General features: G+C 32.0%; 1 protein-coding gene across 2 annotated transcripts in view; it reads left to right on the top strand.

Moving 5' to 3' along the window:
* LOC130894057 (uncharacterized) overlaps positions 1-13,652 on the top strand; it is a 132,132-nt gene that overhangs the window by 83,428 nt on the left and 35,052 nt on the right. Inside the window, exons 2-3 of one of the 2 annotated variants that reach the window (XM_057800601.1) lie at positions 7,352-7,560; positions 8,114-8,249. In XM_057800601.1, the coding sequence (XP_057656584.1) occupies positions 7,352-7,560; positions 8,114-8,249 (345 nt within the window). The remainder of the gene's footprint in view (positions 1-7,351; positions 7,561-8,113; positions 8,250-13,652) is intronic. The other variant, XM_057800602.1, reaches the window with a different exon arrangement.

Below are 13,652 nucleotides of genomic sequence, written 5' to 3'. Positions count from 1 at the left end.
ATTCCGATGAAACCTTTTCGTAAGCCGACCATAGAAGGTGCACCATCAGTACATACTCCAATTAATTTTGACCATGGCAGGCCGAAACTTGTGAATACCTTTTGAACTTCATTAAAAATATCCTCTCCTGTAGTGGTTGCTTTTAGCGGCTGTAAAGCTAGCAATTCCTCAGTTACAGTGAACTCCTTATCAATACCTCGAATAAATATAGCCAGTTGAGCTGTGTCAGACAAATCGGTGCTCTCGTCTAATGCTATGGAAAATGATTCAAAACCAGCCATACGGTCAGTCAATGTTGTTTTTATATCATTTCGAACAACAGTTCGTCTTGACAAACTAATTTTTTCAAATTCATTTTTCTTTTCAGGACACAAAACACCGCAAACTTCTAACATACACTCCTCGATAAATGCCTTTGCCAACCAATTTTGAGCTAACTATAAAACTAGCTTCCACAACATTATCAAGTTGTGTTCTTTGTTTATGAAACATTTGTTGCTGTTTTTCAATATTTGCTCTAAGCTTCTGGATTTTGTCTGTTCTTAATTGTCCTGTCAGTGAGTGCTGTGTAGCGTGCTTAGTTGAGTAATGCCTCTTTATATTGAATTCTTTCATTACTGAAATGGATTCATTACAAAGCAAACAAATAGGCTTACCATTGTGCAAGATAAAAAATAATTCTTCAGTCCATTTTTCTTGAAACTGGCGACCCTCTGTATCTACTTTTCGTTTCTTTCCACCAGACATCATTTTTTTTACTTTTCGTTCAACAAACTATAGTTAGTAACCACTCAAGATACACACAAATTCACAAAGCAAGTTGACGGCTCTAGCCGTTCGCTAGGATATCACTTGTCTGAGATATCACCTCGGTAGCTCAAATAGAACTGAACTAACTTTCGGGTCATCCACCCGCTTATATAGACAAAATGAAGGAATAATCGGGAATAAACTAGTTTAGAATAATCGAGAAGCAATAAATAAAATCTTTTGATGTGTAGCCCGTGAGGCGGCAAACTTCAAAGAATTTGATCGAGCAAGCCGAGTGGCGGTGATTATCAAAGAGTGAGGCGGCAAACATCGAAGGTTTTGATGTTTGCTGCCTCACCGTTACTCCCGTGAGTAAACTAAGGAAACACAAGGAAACTTGTGTAGGCTATGGGATTCATTAGTCTATTGATGACCCCACATTTTCATAGTCTATTCATATCATATCCGGTGCCGGATAAGATAAAAAGCACAAACAAGTGTTTTCTTTTAAAGATATGTACTAGTATAAGTATATGTACTAGTACTAAGTAGAAGTACTTAGTTTAGTGTAATAGTTTTTTAATTGGGTTTTTCCAAAATGTGTCACGGGCCGGATCATATCTTACACGGGGCCGGATCCGACCCGCGGGCCGGTGGTTGCCCATATGTGATTTAGATGATTTTTATCCATTGTGAGCTTTTTATGCTACTAACGTCATTATCATCATAATTAATTCTTATTATTATATGTATTTACTTCTTACAGATTGCATATATATCAACATTGCCAAATTATTATAAAGAAAATTAACGTTGACAAGATTGTCCTACAACTAGTAAGCGACAACATGCCTTAGGTATTGATTATCATAATGCGCGAGCTGTCATTCAAATTTGAAATTCTCTTCATGGTATTACAGGTTATATTATGCAAATTGCTCACCTAATGCCAACAATATCCTTAATGTAGAATAGCGATTGGGATATAGGTAGAATATTCCACTGCGGCATTCGAGTTATTTTAGTGATACAACTATTCATTGAGTTTCCGCGACAGAAATCTTGCGAGAAAACATTCTCGAGAACGCAAACTTAAATCTGAAATTGATAGAATATTTACTATTTAGCTTTCCCGTATTGTCGGAAAACGATCAATAAATTCATAGTTTACTTACTTCGACAAATGTTTGCATCTGATTTTCAGCTATGATTGAAAATTTAGCGGGTAAAAGGTATTGAGAATTATTTGTTAACGACAATTTTTCAACGTAAACAGGAAAATAATTTGTAAGAATAAATTATTTAGTGCTTATAGTTAGCAAACACTAACTAAATAGATAGTAGAGGGATTATATACATTTACATTTATACCTGTCTTCAGAAAACTTTTTCCTAATGATGACCAATCTTTCTTTTTTCGGCACATCTATAACTTTACAGAAATAAAATGCAAGGAACTTGATTTCGCTTCATGCATCCTGTGAGGAGGTGGATGAAGACCAAAATAGGTCATACCGTCAAGTTTTTGAATGCAGTTCCAATTAGAGGAGACCTGAATGTGCGTATTTATATTAATCAATAGATCAACTATATCATGGATATCAAAATAAAAATAAAATCGAAATAGAAATCTGTTTTAACATAAATAATTTATTTCTCCTTAGTTTTTATCTCCAAAATATGTAGTAGCTATCAAATTATTCGTAGATGTATTAAAATTCATAGAGCTTCCAATTTTACTTAAATTATTAAGGTCCTTTCTATCGTTGATAGCTTTCTCTTACTTATCAATCACTAAAAATTCAATTCCCTTTTCCGTATATTGGATTATGTTGAATTTTTGATTCTTTATAAATGAATTATGTATTTTGATATTTCGAGGTTCGTTAAAGCAGTTTCCTTTTTTTTATCGTAATCATAACCTTTTTGTCTATTTTCTAAATACTGAGATGTTTGCCTTCTGTAGACGAAATATCCTTCATGTCTTCAGGCCCGTTGGACATGATGCAAGACAACGTGGAACATTTTTTACTCCATTCTCAACTAATTTTTGAATGTTTTCTAGTCTAATTCTATAGCTAAACTCATTTTTCCCTTTGTTAGCGTTTTGCATTGCATTGCACGTTGTCTTGCATCCATCAGATTCCAAAAGCAAAGCAGCAGCAGTTATATTTTTTGCCAGTTATGCACTGACCACTTTTTTCTCGTTTGAGGTCAGGAAATTGTCTACTTTTACCTATGGAATTTTTATTAGTGAAAGATACTGGCATAATGTCAAGCGACGTGCAATATTCGTCTATGTAATATTTTGATCTTGCAAGAAATTGCATGCAATTACTTGTATGTTGTCTTGCATCATTTTGAGCGGCCTTTATACTGATATCATATTTATTGAAATAAATATAGTAAGGAACAATGTTTTATGTTTTGATGTTCAGTTTCTATTTTCTTTCTCAATTGATTATAGTACCTGTTCATACAGTTTCTGCTCCTTGAATAGCTAAACATTCATATTCAGGATCTGATAGTGGGATAGATCTATCAGCCAAACTTATTATCATTGATCTATTATGTGACATGGGATGACATAAACTGAAGTTCAAACATCTTGAGGACCAATTGGTTTCATATACCATTGTGTTCTTATGTTATTGTTAATTTCATATAATGTGACATCAATAAAATTGATTTTATTATTTTGTTAGATTTTGATAAGGAATGAAATTTTTTATGATAAGAATCGAATTTTTCATTTATGTTTTTTTATTTTATGTTTTGAAAAATACAGCAGTAGTGCAATCATCTACATAAAAGAAAAAGAATGGAATATTCATATCAAGTACTTTTAAGACATTTAAGACATTAGTAATTGTGATATAACAATTGATATGGATGCTCCCATAGCATAACTATCAATTTCTTTATATATTTCGTCTCCATATTTGAAGTATGTGATTGTAAGTGTAAGTTCTGTAGCTTTTATAAATTCGTTTTGAGGTATATTTGACTATTCCTCAATTTTGTCGCAAAAAAACTCAATTCACAATGGGAATCGAAAAAATAATAAAATCAATTTTCTTGATGTCACATTATATAAAATTTACAGTAACATATGAACAGAAACCAACTGGGTCCTCAATATATTTGAGCTTCAACTTATGTCATCCTAGGTCACAAAAAAGATCAGTAATAATAAGTTTTTTCGGATAGATCTATCTAACTAACTGCATCTAAAGAAGAAAATTATCCAGGAGAAATTATTATCAAGCGTGCCATCTGCATTTATTCCACATTTCCTTATAGATACCAGAAACTCCTACAATGAATCATGAGTAAACATCTGCATTAGAGAAGTTAGTTTTCATCGGAAGATCACAAAAATAAATAAACGTGAATTTATATTTTTTTATTCTTTATTTAGATGATATCTAGGGTATAGAAACACAATGCTGTACTAATATATCATAAAACCACTCAGAATTTGGTATCCACATGTTTTTGAACGTATTCTAAAGTGTGCTCACAAGCTCTATCGCAAGCTCCAGAGTAATTTATTAGAAGATGCAGAACAGGGATTCGGTGTTGATATATTCTCAATTGGTTAGATTGAGTTAGGTTGGTGTTGGAATATTCTAACTTAACCTAACTAAAAAACTCATTTTATTACTTTTTTGATATTTGAATTGCACTATAATTTCATTATTAATATCATATTACCAGTAAACGCATACCTTTATTTGAGGTTAATATATTATCATCATTAATAACATCAATTTTTTTGTCTAAATATCGACTCTATTGTAATGGTTTTTACATAAAAAGAATTGACTGTTACATCTTCTAAAATAAAAAGCAAGCCTTGGAACTGACTTAATTAGTGATTAACTTATTTTCTTTCATTGTTAAGATATTCCAAAAAGCACAGGAGATTAATTACGTAGAATCTCTTTTATTTTTTGAGATGTTTTCATTCGGTTTTGTAGTAAATCAAATCATTTTCTTAGCCAATAAAAATCTCAGGAGAATTCAGAAATCTTTTGAATTCGATTTGAGACCTAATTAAGAAAATATTGCTCCAGGAATTTTTCAAGTATTCCGTATATTAATAAATCATCTTGTGTTTGGCTTTGAATCTCATTAATTGTATAATTGGCAGTGGAAATCATTCGTTTTTCTTTATGAAGTTATATCATTAATTCCTTCCATTTGAGAAAAAAAAAATGAGAGTAAGGATACAGTAACAATAATTATTCAAAAACTATAGGTGAAAGAAAGTATAACTTCAAAGAAATTGGAAATGTTCAATAGGATAGTTAGTCTAATGTAGAGAAATATTGTTATCAATACGATTATAGTTTAGGATTACCCAATACTCGAGCATAAAGAAATAAATTTTATTATTTAGATTTAGACTCTAGAGGTATAGTTCTTCCAATATCAGTTGCAAAAGACAGTTATGCGAGGAACAATCAATATTTCATAAATACCAACGGTACTCATACCAAATTCGGTAAATATCTAACAAACCGTCAGTCCACATGGACTCATCATCTTCACTGTTTACCATTGAAAACATCGAATATTTAGCTGTAGCAAGTGAACGAGGTATAATGTAGTCCAATTTATAATGATTCCATTGCCTTTTTACGAATACTTTCTCACATAAGATATATATCTATAAAAATAATAAATTTAAAAAATGGGGTATCTACGCCTATGGTATATCAAACAAAATTGTCGGCAAGGGTTTTTATGATCTACAAATGATATTGGAAGAACTATAAGCGGAACCATCTTGAAAGAAGAGAAAGCTTAAAAAGTGTTCATTTGTAAATAGCAAATCAATATTCGAAAGTACTAGCTAGTATACCAAGAGAAAATATTATTTTAACAGTTATAAATAGAGTGAAGTTTGCTAGGTGGAAAAATTCAATATTCTACTTAATTTATGTAGTAGAGAAATAAACAGTATTTACTTGTAAAATCTCAACTACTACAACTACTCAACAATAACTTAGTAATGATAACTTTTAAAATTCTTCCAAAAAAGTAAATAGTGATATCCACAGTGTATTCATATTAAACAATCGTGTCTGAGTCCGAAGATTCTATTAACTGAATTGAAAAAGCTTTGGTTTATACGTTATTTTCATTTAAGTGAAATTTTTGAATATTTTTGTATATTAATAGTTTTTAAAATATTTCCATTTGCTTCTAATGCGTTACCTTAATTTGCCAGTTTCAACTTTTTGATATACTAAAATAGTTCTTCATACCTCTAAACTCCATATCTACATTGAAATTATGAGTTTTAAATATTATATGAATCGACTCTTAATTCGAAAGGAAATAATTTCAGAAATCCCTAGAATACTATACTGTACTGTACAAATATTTTTTCAAGTAGTATACAATGACAGAGGATTTCTAAGATATTCCCATTCGATTGTTATTTAGTACAACTTTTTCAACATTATCGTTGCTTGTTGCAATCTTGAACCTTCCTAATCAGAACAAACAACGTTTGAATTGAGATACCAAAAAATTTATCATCATAATTGATGATACCTGAAGAGTCTCTATACACTTTCATTTTCAAGTATCAACTACCTTCATTTGAATTATTAAACTTTTTCGATTTTCTGGAAATATATATGATATTATAAATAATTCACTACGGGATTCATTTTTGTATTTGGAATCTTCAACAAATATTTTCTTGTTTTCTCTGAACCAATATTTCTTGCAAAACTTGCAACTTATATATATATATATATATATATATATATATATATATATATATATATATATATATATATATATATATATTGATTTTGTTTTTAGTCACAGTATTTTTTCTGTAGTTATTTTTAACCATAACACAGTGTTACGCTTCACACTCTTCCAAAACAGAAGTCACTACAAGGGACGAGAATTGTGTACTACCCTGAGAAATATATCTTTTTACCCTGGTATACGTGAAAAATTTTAAAATCAGGATCTCATTATCACACTGTCTCTTATTCACTTAATTCACTTACACAATTACACTAGACATTAGTTATAATAACTACTCACTATTCGTGATAATCAACTGTTCACTACTTATATAATTTATTTGAATTCACCAATCACCATTCACTATTTCGTTAACTATGACATCAATTATATACTGACTTATTTGCTCATAAGCAAATGAATAAAGTAGTATTTATACCCAAAAGAAGTTCTCGAATAATTCTAGAAAGTAAAGAAACAAATAAATAAAAACTCTTTCCTAGCAATGCTTTCCGAAAACTTTAGCACCAAGCTCCGTCACCAAATTCTGGACACTTCCAACGTAACCGAGCAGGGTCTGCTTCGCGCCCCATGTCGTGGACGAATTCCTAACAATATTCTTAGAAACTCGGGTAATAAAGTGTCGCATAACGTCACATCTGTTCGGATTAAAGTAGCTTGCTGATCCCTTCAAAAAAAACTGTCCCCTTATTAGCATTAAATAAAATATTTCGTATGATTTCAACATAGGCGTTTCTCAGTATCGTATTTAAAGTTATAATTGAATTTTAGCTAGTTTATATCACAGTTTTGTTTGTTTCAGAAATATCGTGCTTAAAGGAAGTGACGTTAGACATTCAACCCAACATTGTAGAATACGGTGGTTCGATTACATTGCGATGCACATACAATCTACAGGGTGAGCCGTTATACACAGTAAAATATTACAGAGGAACTCACGAATTCTACAGATATACTCCGAAAGAACTGCCAAGCACTAAAACGTTCACATATAATGGAGTTAATGTTGATGTGAGTGAAAAAATATTATTTCTAGATGTAGAAATCATGTATCAGTTTAAGAATATTGAAATTTATTCTCGATAAATATATCAAGAAGTAATAATTTAATTGTGTCTAGTAGTTTCTAATTCTAAAATTGCTTCTTGAGTTCTGTTTTCTGTTTATTTTGCATATTTTCCACTTTTCATGGATCAAGTATTATAAAATCAGTCCTCTTAACTTGAAAAATTGATCTTTGAAAACTGAAAATTCTTGATATTTTTTCAATTTATTGTTTAAGTAGCTAAATTGGGCAGAGTTGATATAAAATTTCATAATTTTAGGGTACGTAATGATACAATATCATCATTTCTCTAGCCGTTTCCAATTGGATAAGGTGTTTTAAATCTATTTCAGATATCTCAACTTCAACATTTTCTTTATCGTAGGATTTTTGCGCTCTATGAAATGTCCTAAGCTTAATATAACCCAGGAAAAGTGACTTAATCCAATATTTAAAGTTTAACTTTGAAAACAATCGCTTGGATAACTGTTTTCTCATTAAACAATAATAAATTTTCAGTCACAAAGCTCCAACGAACACCAGGTGGTATTACGCGATGTTGGTTTCAGCCTCTCGGGGAAGTTCAGCTGTGAAGTGACCACTGACGCTCCAAATTTCTCCACCGCCACAGTTTCAGAAGAAATGTTAGTTGTGGGTAAGTTTATTCATTAAATAAATTTCAACTAATTGGATACGTCGTTATTGACTCAACATTAATTCATTGACTTGACATTAATACCAGAATTTTATTTCTATAATAAAGGGTGTACCAAAAAGAAATCACAATATAGACTATCATTTTCTATCAAATCATAAAGTAATTCGAATGAGGTTTTTAAGAGGTAGCATATGATTCTATTCATTCATTACCATTAGATATACATTAGGTCTATTGTCGCTGAATTTCATTGAAGCTTAACGTTTTGTGTCCCATACTTTTGACTGGAATAAAACCATGATAAGATATTTATTGGTCTTATATTACACGAAAGAAGAAATATCTTTATAGTAATTCATCGGATGAATGTGGAATTTAGCTTTTTTCTCAATTCAAATCATTTTTTGAGTTTCTAAGTGCATCCTAGTGCTAGAGCCTTTTCCAAACCACCCTTGTTCTACTGGATGATGAGTCAAACGACTTGTGATTATTCTTGTTAATATTTTATACATCTAAAATAGTAGGCTTGGACGGTTGTTTTTTATATTAGTGATGTCTTCTTTTTTGTAAGATATTACAACTTCGATGTTTTTTATGCAATTATTTAGCAGTATTTGTTTTGCCTGTTCTACTACTTCACTCCAGATCTGACCACCGAAATGGATAAAAGATTTGGTTCATCGTGGTCAGAATTTGGTAAGCTTCGACGAATCCTAGAAGACAGAACCTTTTTATTCAACCTACAAAGGAAATTATATGAATCATGGCTCGTAAACAATGACACTCACATAAAAAAGCCTAAGTTATTCAAGGGCAATAGACGGAGCCGTGCAAGAAATCTTAGATAAAGATAGGATCCAGAAGACTTAGAGGAGTCACAGACATTGTGAAGACTATAACTAAGCTGAAATGATAGACCAGAATAAAAGTAGGAAGACCTCAAAAATTCTAGCTTCATAATATTTGTACAAGACAAAATAATACAGAAAATATTAACAGGGGCCTAGATCTAGAAGTGGATGGAGAAGAATGACATAATGAATATTGGTGGAATAGTACCAGAAGTACCTGGTCTGACCTAGAGATGGCGGTAGTTGCTTGAAAAATACCAAAGTACACTATCTATACAGCATATGTTTCAAGTTTGAAGACGCCGCGTTGTTTAGTATTTGATGGTAACGATCAATAGTGACATTTTCAGTGAATTTGTAAACGTGGAAAAAATTGGTCATTGTTATTGTGATACAAAACTTTTATTTGAATGGCCTCAGCTCCACCAATATAAATGCTGAACTAGATTCTACTCTGGGTGAGACTGTTCCTTGGTTATCAACAGTAAAATTTTAAGTAGCAAACAGTGCGCGAGCTAGCAGACGTTGTAGGCCACAAGAACAACATCGTGAAGATGTTTCGTAACCATGGATAAAAAGTAGGTCCTGCGCTTTACCCCAGAAAAAAAAAGAACAATCAAAACAAGGAACTGAAAAGGGAGAGCCGACAAAGACCGTTTCATCTGCAGGCAAGGTCATGAAAACGGAAAAACTGAAAAACTATATATGGTGAATATTATGCGAACTTATTGCAACATTTGAGTAAATAAATCAAGCAAAAACAGTCGCATTTCGCTAAGAAAAAAGTGTTTTTGAAAAACTCAAAATTGAATGGCTTGTTTTTCCAACAATGAAGAGTAGATGTCGGCAGTTAATTGTTATTTTGAAGAGCTTGACGATTCTTATTATAAAAAGGGTATCGAACTTATTGAACATCGCTGGGAAAAGTATAAGGAGCTAATAGGAGATTACGTTGAAAAATAAATATATTTTTTTCTAAATTTTTTGAGTTTCTTCTGAGACCATCCTAGTGACAGTTTTCATCTATTAACAAAAAATCAAGGTCGTAGTTGCTTTATATCATATACTGAGAGTAAAGATGAGGACTGAATTAAGCTTATTTGGGAAAATAAGTATTTTCAACATTTGACATATTTATATATACAATGTATATCAATAAAAATCAACAATATGGATTATCCGGAACCCACGTGTATCACCATATACATTGAAATTTATGTCTGATGAAAAGCTCACACTATTCCACACAATATAAAATCTTATAACATCTAAATGAATAATCTCAAAGGTGTATCACAATTTGACAACGTCGCGAATCACGTAATATTAGACATCATGTAATTTATACATTGTGGTTCACCAAGAAGAGCATTATCATGGTACGATCCGTCTTTATTTTGCTGAAACTTTAATGGATCTACCCGTATTTTAAGCAGAATTCGATAGCGTTATAAAATGTAAATGAAGGATCACTGGTTTACTTCATTATGCAGTGACGAAAAGGATTTCTGTAGACTTGTATCGTAACAGGGTTGTTTCTTTCGAAATATATACATATTTCGCCGTCATATCAGTTCTATTTTTAGGATAACGACTCACAAAACGTTCTGAGTTTCATTAGTTGACGTTCGATTCTCCGTTAAAGTTTTCTCAAAAATCCCCTTATATAAAACAGGTTTTCTCATTGGAAACAATAATTTCTAATCTACCCTCCTCTAATTGTTTAACTTGGATCGTTTTCGAAGTGTGGTATCGACCACCCGTATTTTGTTCTGGAAAGTTTGAGCACTTTTTGTTTTAAACAAGTGTGTTTCTCTGTGTAGCAGATTGTGGACACCCTCCTTACGTTACCTCTCTCTTCTTGATGCCTTCAATCCGTCGTTCTTTAATTCTAGTTAGAAACTCTCCTATTGGAAATCGCTCGATCGAGTTGTCCCATTCGACCTTATTCGAGACCAACTTGCTGACGGTTAGTTAGTTGAATTGTATCAACTTGATTTGATATCCTCATGGAATGTAGAATTAATAGCGGAATAATAATTTAATAAAGTGTTAAGTGCAGGTATTCTAATGAAACATCTAACACCCTTTTATTAGTTTTACCTTTATGTTTGTATGTGTGTAACTAACTTTTTAACGTATGTGATAAAAGTTTTCCGAAAATGTCGTTGCCTTCAATTCAATTCTAAATGACTTAAAATCTAGTTACCATGGAAAACACAAATTTTATAGAGTTCTAACTTTCAGATGTCATTCTAGTTTTTATAAAATATCAACTTAGTAATGGCTTACAAGCTAAATATCTGAAAACGTGTATAAGCTTGTCAAAAACTAACATTATGAATATATTTAGAGAGCAAATTTCGGGATTCCCACATGACCATCAGTCGAGAACTGAAGACGAAAGGAAGTTCAAAATCAGGAAAAGAGGAAATGTAAGAAATGTAATGAATATCATATGCGCAGAATTCGGATGTGCTTCCGTGCATAGAGAACAGATCATGGATGTTGAAAATATTTCGCCTTATCACATTCAGAAATCAAAGGCAGTGATGGATTGTATACAAATGATATGGAAAATTGTACCAACGACGTGGAATATATATCCAAAAAGAAATTTGAAGATAAACTTTTGATGCAATGTGCCATATCCATATTTCACGTCTTTATACAGGAAAATGTCTTCCAAATGATTTTCTCAAAATAACCAGAAATTAGTTAGAAATGTTCCCCGTGCTAGCCTTATTGAAAATTGAGCGATATTGAGAGGAAAAATGTATCATAAGGGTTGTGAAGTCGACAATCGGCAACAACGACGTAAAATATTTTAAAAAATTTCATGTCACCTTAAGTATAATTTAAATTATATTTGTTATTAACTAATTGTGAAGAAAAAATCACTGCATCTCTTCTTCTTTTAATGCTTATCCATTAATGGATGTTCGCGACCACATTTTTCAAGGCTTCTCTATCTCTAGCGGTATGGATCAATGTCTGAATATCTTGTATACCCGTCCACTGCCTCACGTTCCGTAACCATGACATCCTCTTCCGTCCCAATCCTCTCTTACCTTCAATCTTGCCCTCGACTATCAGCTGAAGGAATTGATATTTATGGCCTCGCATTATATGGCCAAGATATGCAATCTTTCGTTTCTTCACGATGTTAAAGAGTTCACGGTCTTTATTGATACGCCTGAGAATATCCTCATTCCTCACTTTGGCAGTCCATGGTATCTTCAGGATTCTACGATATACCCACTTTTCGAATGCCTCTAATTTGTTGATGTTTTTTACTTTAAGGGTCCAAACCTCCATCCCGTAAAGAAGCACTGACCAAACGTAGCACCGCACAAGTCTCAGTCTAAGATCAAGATCAAAGTCGGTACATGTAAATACATTTTTAAATTTTATGAATGTACTTCGAGCTTGTTCAATTCGGCATTTTATTTCACCGTCCGACGACCATTCTTCATAGAGCCATGTTCCTAGATATTTAAATGTTTCTACCCGTTCTATAGGTTTTCCATTATATGTTACTCTAGATTTTCTAAATGTATTCGCTTCCCTAGTGATAATCATGAATTTAGTTTTTTTGATGTTGATGTTTAATCCCATGTTTTGGCTATGTTCGCCTACTATATTAATTAGTTGTTGTAGGTCATCTATATTATCTGTAATCAGTACTGTGTCATCGGCGTAACGTATGTTGTTGACCCAGACTCCATTGACTTTGATCCCAATGTCTCTATCTTCAAGTGACTCTTGAAAGATGGCTTCAGAGTATATATTAAACAGGAGCGGCGACAATATACAACCTTGACGTACTCCTCTGCGAATCCGAACTTGCTCAGTTAGACCATGATTTACTTTGACTTGTGCTTTTTGGTGCCAGTACAGATTTATGCCACTGCATTTATAAATTGTTAAGTTACGTTACATACGTCAATATACAAGTAAAGTTAGAGAAAATAACGAATGTCACTTGTCACTTGTCAATATATATAAAGAAGTATTCTATTGTGTCATTGGTCGTTTTTGTTGAAACCTTAAAAATCAGTTTACAGTTATTTTATATAAATACTTTCACCAAAAATATAAATTTATAATTCAGAAGTAAGAACAGTCTATGATCTTTTTTTCAGTGGCGATGTATTTGTCCTAACCAAAAAATTGTATAAATAGTTAATGAGTGACCAGGAGTACCAATATAATGAACTGAAGTGCGAAAATACCCAAGGCAAGGAACATCTTCAGAAAATATCAACCCGCAAGTAAAAATTATCAATATCAATGATCTTTTCGAAAATATTAGGCTAAACACAGAGAGAAATGAGAATTAGACAATTGTAACATTATAATTGAAGTTAATAACACAAGTATAAATGAACTTTAATCAAACAGTTCAAGAGATCAAGCTTCAAATTTATCGGTATTCCCCAAAAATTCACGGAATTTTGGAAACCCATAGAAGTCCATCTAAAGCATCTTTATCGATAGACACATCATATAGTATACAACTATATGATGGTGAATGCATGTAGTAGAT

Source organism: Diorhabda carinulata, chromosome 5 (genome assembly GCF_026250575.1).
Source record: "Diorhabda carinulata isolate Delta chromosome 5, icDioCari1.1, whole genome shotgun sequence".
Lineage (NCBI taxonomy): Eukaryota > Metazoa > Arthropoda > Insecta > Coleoptera > Chrysomelidae > Diorhabda > Diorhabda carinulata.
Note: the sequence above shows the minus strand (reverse complement) of the source record. Positions and strands in the feature narration are given on the sequence as shown.